General features: G+C 46.4%; 1 protein-coding gene across 1 annotated transcript in view; it reads left to right on the forward strand.

Annotated features, from left to right (window-relative positions):
* Positions 1-15,736, forward strand: part of LOC140197385 (complement C3-like) — a 67,336-nt gene that overhangs the window by 31,296 nt on the left and 20,304 nt on the right. Inside the window, exons 7-10 of the mRNA XM_072257343.1 lie at positions 2,480-2,583; positions 4,521-4,694; positions 6,193-6,384; positions 12,399-12,593. Coding sequence (XP_072113444.1) covers positions 2,480-2,583; positions 4,521-4,694; positions 6,193-6,384; positions 12,399-12,593 — 665 coding nt within the window. The remainder of the gene's footprint in view (positions 1-2,479; positions 2,584-4,520; positions 4,695-6,192; positions 6,385-12,398; positions 12,594-15,736) is intronic.

Below are 15,736 nucleotides of genomic sequence, written 5' to 3' on the forward strand. Positions count from 1 at the left end.
ACTCCTAACTCTGCTCCTACGTATATCTTATGGTTGCATGGTCTTATGGGATGTTGCCATCTGGCACAGTACAGACTGCTGGAGCGTGTGTTGAGAGATACACTGCAGCTTGGTGGGGAAGGACTACAGAGTAGGTTCCTTTTGCCTCTGCACACGAGGGGGATGAGTTGAGTGGGGAAGCCCCTCGGACATGGAAGTGGTTTCTCTCTCCTAGACACACAAGGGGCTGTGGTGCTATGTATTTTTTTTTAAGTATTAATCCTTCTGAACAAATGACTAAGAATTTAAAAGTTCTTGTACTTCTTTTTCTTTCAGTTATATATATTATGTTATGAATAAAGGTACTTTATGAAATTAAAAAGTACTTCACTTTCAAGGCTGATGCTTTCTTTCCAGTTTTGAGGGGACTGGGGTGGACTGATGAGGTTAATATAGGGCGCCTCCATCTCACAGCTGTGGCAGGTACTATGTGATGGGACAGGCCGGTACATTGTTGGGAGGGTATGTACTCCCTCATCAGTTAATGCACATGTAATGCGTGATCCCACTGGTGACTTTGGGTGCTTGGCATAAGTATTGGTTTATTATTGTCACAAGTCCCAAGGTACAGTGAAAGGCTTGACTTACATACCTTTCACACAGATCAAATCAATGCACAGTCCATTGAGATAGAACAAGGCAGGAAAAAAGAGCAATAGCTACAGAGCTGGTGAACAATCAGGCGCAGGATCATAACGATGTAACTTGTCAAGGCCACAGTCCATCTTATCATATCAGGGAATCATTCAAAATTCTTATCACGTGGGCTAGAAGCTGTCCTTGAACTGAGTGGTATATGCTTTCAGGCTGTTGTATCTTCTCTCCAGGGTGGGTAGGATCTTTGATTATAATGTAACCCTTGGGCTCGGCAAGCACATGTTCGTCTAGGGGAAGATAAACTGAGAAATCTCGTTTGTGTGGATGCTGCGTGATGTGTTACAAATCCGCATCACAAGATATCAGACAGTACACCATATGCAAGCAACTGATTGAACTTTATAAATCTTAATCTGAATATAGGGTTAGTAAAGAAAATAGGGCCAATTTTGAGAGAAAAGTCAAAAGTGCGCTTTGCAGCTCACAAATACAGCAATTCATCAGCCATTGACCTCCTCCTAGCGTCGCCAACCTTCGGACCCTCGCTCGTGGTCCACTCAGTCTGGTGGTCTACCAGCTCTCTCCACATGTGCCTTCCTTCTTCCCCTCCTGCCAACCAAAGACCACGGAAATCTCTCTTCCAGACTCACAAGAAAGAACAACAGCATTCCAAACCCCGTTATCGCTAGTCATAACCCAAACATTGCTGCTGCAGGGAAACCATTACATTATCAGTGAAATCTTACAGCATGTTACAATAAGAACAGAAGAAATAGGAGCAAGAATCGGCCATCTGGCCTGTCGAGCCTGCTCCATCATTCAATAAGGTCATGGCTGATCTGGCCATGGACACATCTCCACCTCCCTGCCTTTTCCCCATAACCCTTAATTCCCCTACTATGCTGGCTGCTTTACCATGGCAACGAGAAGTGAAGGCACTGTTCATGGAGGTCAGGCTGGTTTCCCTGTTGTGTTGAGTTGTATCCATATCTCTCTGCAGTTTCCTGTGGTCACACGCAGAACATTTGCCATACCAAGCAGAGATGCATCCAGATACGGTGCATCAATGAAAGTTTGTAGGTGTGGAAAGAAACATGTCAAAATTCTCCATCCTGCTGAGGATGTAGAGGTTTGTTAGATTTTCTAGGGGGCAGTGGTTCCCAAGAGAGGGTGATGGATCCCAGAAACATTTTCCCTTCCTCTGGAATTCTCTTTTTCCCAGGGCAGAAATGGCTAATACCAGAAGTTATTCTTTTAAGATGAGTGGAGGAAAGTTTAGCAGACGTGTGAGAGGTAGGATTTTTTACTTTTACACAGAGTGTCTGTAAGTGCCTGGAATGTTCTTCTGGGATGTACTGGTAGAGGCTGATACATTTGGAACGTTTAGGACTCTTCTAGACAGGCACATAGATGAAAGAAAAATGGAAGGTTATGGGATGTGTGAGAGGGAAGAATTAGATTGATTAGAATCAGACCTTGTCACTGGCATAAGTGTTGAAATGTGATATTTTGTGTGGGTATAACAAGTTACTATGAGTGTAAAAGAGGAAGAGTGAGGTGGTGTTCCTGAGTTCATGAATTTTTTAGATATCTGATTACAGTGGGGAAGAAGCTATTCTGTCATCAATCATTTGAGTGTGGGTCTTCAGGTTCGTCCATGGAGTAGGTTTATATCGTGCCAATGTGACCCCTTTGTTCTGTCCTATGCTCTATATTTTCTTTTGAAACAGCTTGGAAAATGACAGCATCTAAAAGTCCTGAGACGGTAGACTCAGGAAAGTTCCAAGATCTGTTCTCCCCTCGATAATCACAAAGTAACAGTTCCTCATCTCATCCTTCACAGGTGAGGAAGAAAGTCTAAGAAACGACGTGGAGGCTACACCCTTCGTCATCAATTTGTCAAAGATGAAACGCTTCTTTATACCTGGAGGTCCCTTCCGAATTCAGGTGGCTACGAGGTTGTACAGGAGTCGTGTGGATGGTGTGAGATGGTGGGCGGGCGGGGGGACGGTGCTTGTATACAGGGTCCGGACAGGTACTGTAGTTCAAGAGACCTATTCCTAAAGTCAATGCCATCCTCGTCATTGCAATGACTTCAAGTGAACTGAACGTCATTGTTCTTAACCTGCATAAAATGGTATTGCTCAGTTAAAGTGAGGATCACTGTGTAACCCTGGTTCCAAACAGGCAAAGGTGATGGAGGTAAATTCTCGATATACTGCATAATGAAGTCAGGGCATCCTAGAGGACAGAAACAGGCCCTGAAATCCACTGAGATCATACTGATCTTTTAGCATTCACTTATACTCATCCTACACCTGTCCCATTTAAAATCTCCCCACATTCCCATCACCCCCTTGCTCCAGTTTCTGTCCTTGCCCACAACAAATTTACAGCAGCCAAGTAACCCACCAACCTACCTGAATTGTGGGACGGACCTGGATCACCCAGGGGAAACCCACACATTCAGATGGAGAAAGTGCAAACTCCACATAGACTCACCAGAGGTTGGGATTGAATAGTTGTTACCCTTCAGCCATCAGGCTCTCGAACCAAAGGTCATATCTTCACTTGCCCAATCATTCAAATGTTCCCACAGCCAATGGACTCACTTTCAAGGACTATTCATCTCATGTTCTTGATATTTATTGCTTATTTATTATTATTATTATTATTTCTTTCTTTTCCTACTTGCCCAGTTTGTTGTCTTCTCTACTCTGTTTGAACACCCAAATATTGATTCTGTTAAGGTTATTATTCTATAGATTTAGTGAGTATGCCCACAAAAATGAATCTGAGAGTTGCATATATGCTTTGATAATAAATTTGTTTTGAACTTTTGAACCTTGATGCGGATCGATGGAGCTTTGAGGCACTAGCTCTGTCAGTTATACTACAGTAACTGTAGCTACCTCCTGTTCACAGTATGTCCTGCTGAAATTAGCTGGCTTTTACTGGAAGAACTTACTGTGATTCCTGTCATAAATTCTGTTTCCTTTGCACATAAATATTCCACCTATTTTCAGTCCTAACCTTGCAAACAAGTGGATGGGAGAGTGTGAGGGACAAGCACATTCTTTAGAGTCTTTGTAGATACATTGATTCAATAGTTGGTATCTGGGAAACTAGTCACTTCCATATAAACAGCATCCAGGCCAAGAGAGCATGGGCCTTCCTCAGAAGGCTAAGAAATTTAGCATGTTCCCATTGATCCTTGTTAATTTTTATTGAGAGCATCTTATCTGGACGTGTCACAGTCCAAGACCAGAAGAAATTGAAGACACCTTGGTCCACCGCAGAATCCAGCCCCCTTTCCATCTACACTTCTCACTGCCCCAATAAAGCAGCCAACATAAGCAAAGTTTCTCAGTCTGCTGAGTTCTCGTGAGACCGTGCCAACCCCGGATATTCTCTCTTCTCCTCTATCCAATCAAGCTTCCAATGCAAAGACTTTAAAACACATACCATCAGGCTCAACGAGAGTTCTGTCCCAATGTTGACAATAATGACGATCTCTTGACCTCACAATCTACCTCATCGTGGCCTGTGCATCTTATTTTCTCCCTCATTACAATTTCTCTGAAACTTTTACACTCCATTCTGTCTTCTGTGATTACTTCTCCCCTGTACTACCTCGAAGTACTCTTGTTTTCAAATTATCTGTATGAATAGAATGCAAAACAAAGATTTTCACTGTATTTCAGTACATGTGACAGTACTAAACCAATTTTGTTGTTACAACATTTTGGACATGTGGACCATCCCAACTTATCTTTTCTCTTGAAAGCTTTAATTTGAGGAGATACAAGGATGCTAAAGTTTGCTGTTCTCATGTTGATGTAGAGAGAGATCCAGCTTACTCATACAGTTGTGCTGTGTTACAGGCAATCGTGACACACCAGGATTATTCACCAGTTGCCAAGGCACCCATCGAGATTTCTGTAATGATCAAGGAGAGGAAAACTATACAGGCTTCTCAGGGAGGATTCACAGACAACTTCGGCGAGATGAGTCTTACCTTCAATGTCCCTGAAGATGCCAGCGAGATATATGTCACGGTGTGTATGCTCCCAGAAAAGGAGAAGGTGATAAAGACAAGAATGAGGCATGAACTCATTGAAGCGTATGATATTCTGAGAGGACGTGACTGTGGAACAGAGGGACTTAAGGGTGCAAGTGTCCAGTTTGCTGGAAGTGCCATCACAGGTAGACAAGGTGGTGAAAAAGGCAATCTTGCTCTCATTAGTCAGGGCATTGAGTAACGCTGCCCTCAGCGGAATCTCTTCCATTTCACACACGACTGCTCTTACCCCATCCTCCCGCCACCCTACCAGGGATAGGGCTCCTCTTGTCCTCATCTACCAACCCACCAGCCTCCGCCTCCAGCACATAATTCTCTGAAACTTCTGCCATCTCCAACGGGATCCCACCACCGAGCACATCTTCCCCCCCACACCCGCCCGCCACTTTCTGCTTTCCACAGGGATCGCTCCTCATGCAACTCCCTTGTCCATTCATCTCACTTCTGATCTCTTTCTGGCACTTATCCTTCCAAGCAGAACAAGTGCTACACCTGCCCCTACACCTCCTCCCTCACTACCACTCAGGGCCCTAAACAGTCCTTCCAGGTGAGGCGACTCTTCACCTGTGAGTCTGTTGAGGTCATATACCGTGTCCGGTACTCCCGATGTACCTCCTGTATATCCGTGAGACATGTTGGTGAGGCCCCACTTGGAGGATCGTGTGCAGGTTTGGTCACGCCATTACAGGACAAACATGATAAAACTCGTAAGAGTGCTGAGAAGATTCATCAGGATGTTGACTGAACGTGGGGGCCTGAGGCTGTATAGCCTAGGACTTAATTCTCTGGAATACATGAGACTGAGGGATGTCCTGATAAAGGTATATAAATTGAGGAGGGGCACAAACAGGGAGAAAGAATATAGACATTTACCCTGCGAGGGTGCTAAGAACAAGAAGGCATAGGTCTAGAGTCACCAGTAGAAGAATTAAAAGGGACTTCGGATGCTCCTTTTTTTACACAAAGGGAATGAGCTGCCAGAAATAGTGGTTGAGGTGAGCACAATAGCAACATTTAAAACCATCGAGATAAGTACATGGACAGGAGAGGTTTAGAGGTCCATGGGCCAGGTATGGCCAGATGGAATAGGCTCGCTGGGCAACGCAGTCAGCATGTTCAAATTGGGCCAACCGTATGGCCGTATGAAGTCGGTACTGAACCAAGGTCCCTGAAGACATTCTGTTTGCTGCTTCATTCTGCTGTCAGCCTCCCCTCACATCCCAAGACCTAACCATGTTCAATAAACTCATTTGAAGCCTCCCTGAATGTTTTTCAAATATAAAGATTGGATACTAGAGAACATTGCTTTTAAAGCAAGAGGAGGGAATTTTAAAGAGGTGCTGGGCGGGTTATTTAACACAGAGAGCATTAAGTGCCCAGAAGGCTGCCAAGTGGTTTGGTGGAAACAGATACAATTGAGCTATTTAAAGGGCTGTTAGATAGACACAATTTTCTTGCCTGTTGTTTCTCCCCAGGTGACTGCTGGGACCAAAGCCAGTGGCACAGAAAGAAAGAGTGAGATGGCTATAAAATCCCATCAGAGTAGCCAGGCCTACCTGTATATTGAAGCACCCAATGTTCTACTGTACCCTGGCGACAGCATCGAGGTGACTCTGACAGCTTTGGGTCTGACTGATGGTAGCAATGTTGATCACTATTACTACATGGTGAGTTAATGAGTGCATTTTACCTTTGAAATTGGAATTGTCACAGGCATTGTGGTACAGTGCAAAGCTTATCTTGCATACTGTTCATTACACAGTGCATTGAGGTTGAAATAGGGAAAACAATGACAGAATGCAGAATAAAGTGTAACAGCTACAGGGAAAGTACAGAGCAGGTAGGCCACCATGAGGACCTCTGTCGGTCAGGGTTGACCATAAATGTTGCATCCCAGCTGTCTGGATACACAATCTAGGGCAGTACGATTTAGAGAGTAAGCTGCTGCCCATGTAGCAAGCTCCCCCTCTCCATGCATCTGATGAACCCAAAGGAACAGGAGATGGTTGCAGTTTGGTACCAAGTGCTTCGCAGGAGTTTCCAGTCATCGTTGTACTGAACGTAAGACTGCCTTAGGGACTCCAGCTCCGAATCTTTCCCTCGGGGTTCACTCCCGTAGCCTTCCCCATGTGTGGGCATATCTGCATGGCAGTGGAGGTTTGAGATCAGAGTTTTCCTTCTCTTAGGTGAGCTGCCATCCACGGCTGACAAGCCCCATCTGCCCAAAGCAGCTTGTTTTAAGGTGCCAGTAACCCACCTTTGCCCCTTCTCCTGTCAGTAGAAAGAGTTCCTCTGGGCTTAGTAGTTCAGCCATACATGAAGGACAGGAGCTCGACTTGGTGGTCAGAAGCTATTTAGGTCACACACCATTAGGAGCATTTAATAGTAGTGGGAGCTTGTCCCCATTACCACCCACCAGCTATAACAACCTTAAGGAACCGAGTAGGTAGACGATAAGGTGTGATTATATGAATCAATTCTGAGGTCAAGAGTCCATCTTTACATCTAGGGAACCTCTTAATAGTCTTATAACAGTGGGCTAGAAATAGTATTTGAGCCTAGTCTTATGAGCAGCTTCTGCCCAATGAGAGGGGGCAGAGAGAATGTCCGGGTGTGTGAGGCCTTTGGATATGCTGACTTCTTTACAAGGCAGAGAGAAGTGTGGATAGAGTGTAGAGAGAAGAGGTTGTAGACAGTGTGAAGTGTAGACAGGGTCTGTAGAGGAGAGGTTGCAGACAGAGTCCATAGAGAAAAGGTTGTAGGCAGAGAGAAGGGTAGACAGAGACCATAGAGGAGGGGTTGTAGACAGAGACCATAGAGGAGAGGTTGTAGACAGAGACCATAGAAGAGAGGTTGTAGATAGAGACCATAGAGGAGAGGTTGTAGACAGAGACCATAGAGGAGAGGTTGTAGACAGAGACCATAGAAGAGAGGTTGTAGACAGAGACCATAGAGGAGAGGTTGTAGACAGAGAGAAGGGTAGACAGAGACCATAGAGGAGAGGTTGTAGACAGAGACCATAGAGGAGAGGTTGTAGACAGAGAGAAGGGTAGACAGAGACCGTAGAAGAGAGGTTGTAGATAGAGACCATAGAGGAGAGGTTGTAGACAGAGACCATAGAAGAGAGGTTGTAGACAGAGACCATAGAGGAGAGGTTGTAGACAGAGACCGTAGAGGAGAGGTTGTAGACAGAGACCATAGAGGAGAGGTTGTAGACAGAGATCATAGAGGAGGGGTTGTAGACAGAGACCATAGAGGAGAGGTTGTAGACAGAGACCGTAGAGGAGAGGTTGTAGACAGAGACCATAGAGGAGGGGTTGTAGACAGAGACCATAGAGGAGAGGTTGTAGACAGAGACCATAGAGGAGAGTTTGTAGGCAGAGAGAAGGGTAGTCAGAGACCATAGAGGAGGGGTTGTAGACAGAGACCATAGAGGAGAGGTTGGTTTCCACGCTGTGCTAGGCTGTGTTCACAACTCCCTGCAGTTTCTCACAGTCATGGGAGAACAGTTGCCACTCCAAGCCATGATGCATCCAGATAAAAGGCATTTTATGATGCATCAATAGAAGTTGGTGAGAGTCACCCTGGACATGCTATATTTCTTCAGCATCCTGAAGTATTAAAAGCATTGGTGAGACTCTTAGCCATGGCTGGAGCAGAGCAGGATATTGGTGATGTTCATTTGCAGCTTTCAATGCTCTGGACCTGAGCACTGTTGATGCAAGCAAGAGCATGAGCACTGCCCCCTTCTCTGTAGTCAATGAGAACTTACTGTGGATTAATGCACTCAGGGCTGGAGCGTACAGCTACCACAGGTTCATAGTATCAAGCACACCGGAAGAAAGTGGAACAAGAATTGGCCACCAGGCCCCTTCCATTTGCAATGTCCTCAATGTGATTGTGGTCTGTCTATACTGGGATCAACTCCAAACAACCTTGGCAAACTTACTAGAAATATGGAAAACTTATTTGCCAGAGCAGGGTGGGGGCACTTTTACCAGAAGGTTTGCAGCAGTTCAAGAAGCTGACTCAACCCCACATACCAAAGAGTGATTCCCAACAAATGAATAAATAAAAGAAAACTATGATAGATACACAGACACGTGGATGGAGTTACAGGAGGGCAGATGGACACGTAGATGGAGATACAGAGATACAGGAAGGCAGATGGACTTGTGGATGGAGATACAGCAGGTTAGATGGACCTGTGGATAAAGATACAGGACGGGAGATGGGCGTATGGATGGCTATACAGGAGGGGAGGTAGATATGTGGATGGAGAGACGGGGGAGATAGACATGTGGATGGAGAGACGGGGGGTAGATGGACATGTGGATGAAGAGACAGGAGGGGAGATGGACCTGTGGATGGAGATACAGGAGAGGAGATAGACATGCAGATAGAGAGACAGGAGGGTAGATGGACATGTGAATGGAGAGTCAGGAGGGGATATGGACATGTGGATGGAGATACAGGAGAGGAGATAGACATGCAGATGGAGAGACAGGAGGTGAGATGGACATGTGGATGGAGGGACAGGAGGGGAGATGGACCTGTAGATGGAGATACAGGAGGTGAGATGGACGTGTGGATGGAGAGACAGGAGGGGAGATGGACATGTAGATGGAGATACAGGAGAGGAGATAGACATGCAGATGGAGAGACAGGAGGTGAGATGGACATGTGGAAGGAGAGACAGGAGGGGAGATGGACATGTAGATGGAGAGACAGGAGGTGAGATGGACATGTGGATGGAGAGACAGGAGGGGAGATGGACCTGTAGATGGAGATACAGGAGGTGAGATGGACATGTGGATGGAGAGACAGGAGGGGAGATGGACATGTAGATGGAGAGACAGGAGGGGAGATGGACATGTTGATGGAGAGACAGGAGGGGAGATGGACATGTGGATGGGGAGACAGGAGGGTGGATGGACATGTGGATGGGGAGACAGGAGGGGAGATGGACCTGTGGATGGGTGGACAGGAGGGTAGATGGACATGTGGATGGGGACACAGAAGGGGAGATGGACATGTGGAAGGAGAGACAGGAGGAGAGATGGGCATGTGGATGGAGAGTCAGGAGTGGAGATGGACATGTGGATGGAGAGACAGGAGGGTAGATGGACATGTGGATGAAGAGACAGGAGGGGAGATGGACCTGTGGATGGAGATACAGGAGAGGAGATAGACATGCAGATAGAGAGACAGGAGGGTAGATGGACATGTGGATGGAGAGTCAGGAGGGGAGATGGACATGTGGATGGAGATACAGGAGAGGAGATAAACATGCAGATGGAGAGACAGGAGGTGAGATGGACATGTGGAAGGAGAGACAGGAGGGGAGATGGGCATGTGGATGGAGAGTCAGGAGGGGAGATGGACATGTGGATGGAGAGTCAGGAGGGGAGATGGACATGTGGATGGAGATACAGGAGAGGAGATAGACATGCAGATGGAGAGACAGGAGGTGAGATGGACATGTGGAAGGAGAGGCAGGAGGGGAGATGGACATGTGGATGGAGAGACAGGAGGTGAGATGGACCTGTGGATGGAGAGACAGGAGGGGAAATGGACATGTGGATGGGGAGACAGGAGGGGAGATGGACATGTGGATGGAGAGACAGGAGGTGAGATGGACATGTGGATGGAGAGACAGGAGGGGAGATGGACATGTGGATGGGGAGACAGGAGGGGAGATGGACATGTGAATGGGGAGACAGCAGGGGGATGGACATGTGGATGGGGAGACAGGAGGGGAGATGGACATGTGGATGGGGAGACAGGAGGGGAGATGGACATGTGGAAGGAGTGTCTGGAGTGGAGATGGACCGGTGGATGGAGAGATAGGAGGGGAGATGGACATGTGGATGGGGAGACAGGAGGGGAGATGGACATGTGGATGGAGAGACAGGAGGTGAGATGGACATGTGGATGGAGAGACAGGAGGGGAGATGGACATGTGGATGGGGAGACAGCAGGGGAGATGGACATGTGGATGGAGAGACAGGAGGTGAGATGGACATGTGGATGGGGAGACAGGAGGGGAGATGGACATGTGGATGGGTAGACAGGAGGGGAGATGGACCTGTGGATGGGTGGACAGGAGGGTAGATGGACCTGTAGATGGAGATACAAGAGGGGAGATGAACATGTAGATGGAGAGACAAGAGGTGAGATAGACATGTGGAAGGAGAGACTGGAGGGGAGATGGACATGTAGATGGAGAGACAGGAGGTGAGATGGACATGTGGATGGGGAGACAGGAGGGGAGATGGACATGTGGAAGGAGAGTCTGGAGTGGAGATGGACCGGTGGATGGAGAGACAGGAGGGGAGATGGACATGTGGATGGGGAGACAGGAGGGGAGATGGACATGTGGATGGAGAGACAGGAGGTGAGATGGACATGTGGATGGAGAGACAGGAGGGGAGATGGACATGTGGATGGGGAGACAGGGGGGGAGATGGACATGTGAATGGGGAGACAGCAGGGGGATGGACATGTGGATGGGCAGACAGGAGGGGAGATGGACATGTGGATGGGGAGACAGGAGGGGAGATGGACATGTGGATGGAGAGACAGGAGGTGAGATGGACATGTGGATGGAGAGACAGGAGGGGAGATGGACATGTGGATGGGGAGACAGCAGGGGAGATGGACATGTGGATGGAGAGACAGGAGGTGAGATGGACATGTGGATGGGGAGACAGGAGGGGAGATGGACATGTGAATGGGGAGACAGCAGGGGGATGGACATGTGGATGGGGAGACAGGAGGGGAGATGGACATGTGGCTAAAAAGACTGGGGGGAGATGGACCTGTGGATGAGGAGTTGGGAGGGCAGATGAATATGTGGAAGGAGAGACAGGAGGGGAGATGAACATGTGGATGAACATACAAGGATGGGAGAAGGACATGTGTATAAAGAGACAGGAAGGCAGAGGGACAGGGTGACAGATAGCAGATGGAGCAACAGGGGACTGGATCGATAGGAAGACCAATGAACAAATGGGCCAAGAGTCGAATAGATAACTGGATAAATAGGCAGGTGGATGGATGTACAAATGTGCTGAGAGACACCAGACAGAGAGAGACAGGAGGAAAGTGAACAGGTGGAGAATTTGATAGCTGTACAAATGAAGAATGGGACAAGTGGACAGAAGTGGACGGTGAGATGGGAGGACAGAATGACTGATGAACCACTGGACAGGTGAACAGGTGGACACACAGACAGATAGATAAACATGAAGAGCTGACAGAATGACAGACAAGGCTACAAGTGCCAACAACACACATACAGTTTAAATGCATAAATGTGTTAATCTGCTACATTAACAGATACAATTTATTGGTTTCTATATTGGTCCACAGCACTGCAATGTGGTCTTTCAGTGATACCCTTTTCTAAAACAGTGGGGAGTGATTTACTGTTTCCAATATTATGGTTGGTAGCACAGTTGGCTCCCAATACAGGTGAGTGCTTTGGTTGGGTCTAAGAAGGAGGATTAATGCGGGAATGTGACTGACGGGCTGCATTATAGGAAAAGTAGGAATTACTATATAACTTCAGCTCTGGATGTCAGGTTACTTTTGAAGTGGGTCTCTGGAGAAGACCAGGGTTTCCCATTTCTGAAGTCACATTTTGGATGCTCCTATCCAAGATGCTAATTCTTCCTAGATCTTGAACAAAGGGAATCTGATACACTATGAGACAATTGAGAGGTCCACCAACACTTCATTTCTGGTTAACATCACACAAGACATGGTACCTTATTTCCGCATTGTGGCCTATTATCTTGTTGACATCAACGGCGTTGAAGAGCTGATCTCAGACTCAGTGCGTTTGGAAGTGGAGGACCTATGTGACCTAAAGGTATGTGGTGGTTTTCTTCATTCTTTGAGGGTCTGTTAATTACTCTGCTAATTGATTCTTGGAAAGTGTAAGACTTGCATTAATAAGCAGACCCCATATGTGAGACATCCGTGCCTTTTTTTATTGGCTGTTAACAGCCCCAAGTTAAAATGAGTTTATTGTCAGATTGGTAATTGGTAATGAGTAACAAATTTTACTTTGCATGTCATCCATACAGCGTGTTCCCCCACATCAGTTCAAAGGTTGAAAGGGTCATTTATTATCAAAGTATGCAATACAGTACAGATCTCTGAGATTTATCTTCTCCAGATAGCCATGAAACAAAGAATACCTTGGTCGTCGTTCAAAGGAAATGCAAACCCACCCACCTGATCAAAAAAAGAACTGCAACACGATTATTAACCCTGAAACACCCCCCTGCACAAAACACAACAAGAACATTGACCCGCAAACCCTCCTCCCCCACAAAAAAATGAGAATGGGTGAAGGCACAGAATATAAAAACCATAAGACTGAAAAAGTCCATAGTCCATAGTCCAAAATCCATAAACGCAGAACCTCAGTAACATCCTCCGACATCGTCGAAAGAGAGAGACACCGCTCAAATGCAGAGGCCTGGCCTCTAGGCACAGCAAGCCGCCAGCACAGCGATGAGCCACCACACAGTCTCCTGAGGTATTACAAGGACAAAGCAATAACAGAATGCAGAATACAGTGATGGCAGACAGTAAGATAAAAGGCATTGGCCAGGTAGAATGTGAGATCAAGAGTTCATCTCATTGTACAAGAGGTCCATTCCGATTATTTTATAACTGCAGGATCGAAGCTATCCTTGAGCCCGGCGGTACCTGCTTTCAGGTGTTGCATCTTCTGCCAAATGGGGGAGCAGAGAAGAGAGAAAGCTGGGTGTAGAAGGGGTCTTTGATAATGTTGACTGCTTTTCCAAAGCAGTGAGAAGAGTGGATAAATCCATAGAGGGGAGGTTGTTTCTCATGATGTACTGGACTGTGTCCACAAATCTCTGTAGTTTACGTATAAACACATATATACACAGGTGCAATGAAAAACTTGCGACAGAATCATCACATATAGCATCTGATACACAACATTCACAAGAAAAACATGTTATACATAAATAATACCAAATTATCCGAGAAAGCACAGTAAGAACATGCGAAGTTCATTGCATTGTAAAATTGTCAATGTAACTATAGTGTCTCTCTACTGAGGTTTTGATTAAGTTATGAAGGTTGGTTGAGGGGAACCTGATGGTGCGGGACTTCAGGCTTCTTTACCTCCTGCCCCATGATAGGTGCAAGAAGATGGCAGATATCTTTGAGGATAGATGATCCCTTCCTGAGGCAGCTTTTTCTGTAGGTACTAGTGATGGAGGGATGAGATGCACCCGTGATGTACTGTGCTCTGCAGCTCATTACTTTCCTGTGCATTTGAATTGACATCCCAGGCTATGATGCAGTCAGACAGCATGCTTCCATCGGCGCATCTGAGGAAGCTTGGAATAAGACCCGATGAAGGGTCTTGGCCCGAAACCTCGACAGTTTAGTCCCCTCCCTAGATGCTGCCTGACCTGCTGAGTTCCTCTAGCATTTTGTATATGTCACTCAAGATTCCCAGCATCCACGGAATCCTCTATATCTGCAGAAATTTGTTAGAGTGTTCAGTGATATCCCAAACCTTCTAAGGAAGTAGATACTGGCCAAACTTCCTTGTGATTGCATCTGTGTCCTGGGCCCACATACAGATATGGGACAGGAGATGGACATGGAGCAATCTCACTTCATATTAGTTTCTTGCCAGAAAGTCTGGACTGGGTTCAAATTGCCCCGGGTTTGTGTCCCTGTCATTGGTGGTGTGAAACCATACTTTCTAGTTCAAGCAGACTTATCAACAGGATGTCCTGACTAATGTTTGCCCTTCAAATGACATGACAAAAAAAAAATTGCTATTTGTGGATCTTGCAGTGTTAGCCACACATTACAGGTATATCATAGGCTCCATATTTCCAATTGCATCAACAAAATATTTCTGTGGGATGGCTGCCATTGGAAAGATGTTAGCTCATTTTCACACAGCAAGATCCCGCAATCTGCAAAGCTTTGTGGTGTTGTTTGAGCATAGTGAATTCAAGGAAGACAGCAATTAGCTGTCACTGTCTCTGTATATTGAACTATGCAGTGGTGTCATTTGTGTCAAATCAAATCAGCATTAGATTAATGCAAATTATTTTTTTATTGAACATCTGAAGTCATTCTGAGGGGACAACATTTCGCTAATTTTCTCACAGGGAATTGATGGGGTTGGGTGTTGGAGTCTTAGTTCCCTGCCCTGACTGAAGATGGCCCAGTGACGCAGCGGGTAGAGCTGCTGTCTCACAGCCCAAGGGACCCTAAGACCATAAGATATAGGAACAGAATTAGGGCATTTGGCCCATTGAGTCTGTTCCACCATTTCATCATGGCTGATCCATTTTTCCTCTCAGCCCCAATCTCCTGCCTCCCCCGCCCGTATCCCTCATCCCCTGACCAATCAAGAATCTATCCACCTCTGCCTTAAATATACATAAAGGTGGCTTCCACAGTTGCCCGTGGCAATGAATTCCACAGATTCACCCACTCTCCGGCTAAAAAATTTCCTCCTCATCTCCATTTTGAAAGGACGCCTCTCTATTTTGAGCCTGTGTCCTCTGGTCTCAGACTCTCCCACCACAGGAGACATTCTCTCCACGTCCATTCTATCAAGGCCTTTTACAACTCGATAGGTCTCAATTAGATCACCCCTCATTCTTCTGAATTCATGTGTTCAATCTAGACCCCCACCGGTGTGTGTGTGTGTGTGTGTGTATGTAGTTTTTGTATGTTCTCCCTGTGACGAGGTGCATTTCCCCTGGGTGCTCTAGATTCCTCTCGCATGTGGGTCATGTGGGTCAGAGCGTTAATTAGCCCATATAATTTGTTGCTAGAGTGTGGGTTAGGGGTAGAGGGGTCAGTTGATGGGAATGTGGGGAGAATAATGCACAGGGAAATTAGTGGGGACATGGGATGGCTTAGATTTTGCATAGACTCACTGAGCACAATATTCTTCTTTTCTACCATCTGATGTGAATGTCAGGTTACTTTTGAAAT

The sequence above is a fragment of the Mobula birostris genome, chromosome 5 (genome assembly GCF_030028105.1).
Source record: "Mobula birostris isolate sMobBir1 chromosome 5, sMobBir1.hap1, whole genome shotgun sequence".
In the NCBI taxonomy this organism is placed as follows: Eukaryota; Metazoa; Chordata; class Chondrichthyes; order Myliobatiformes; family Myliobatidae; genus Mobula; species Mobula birostris.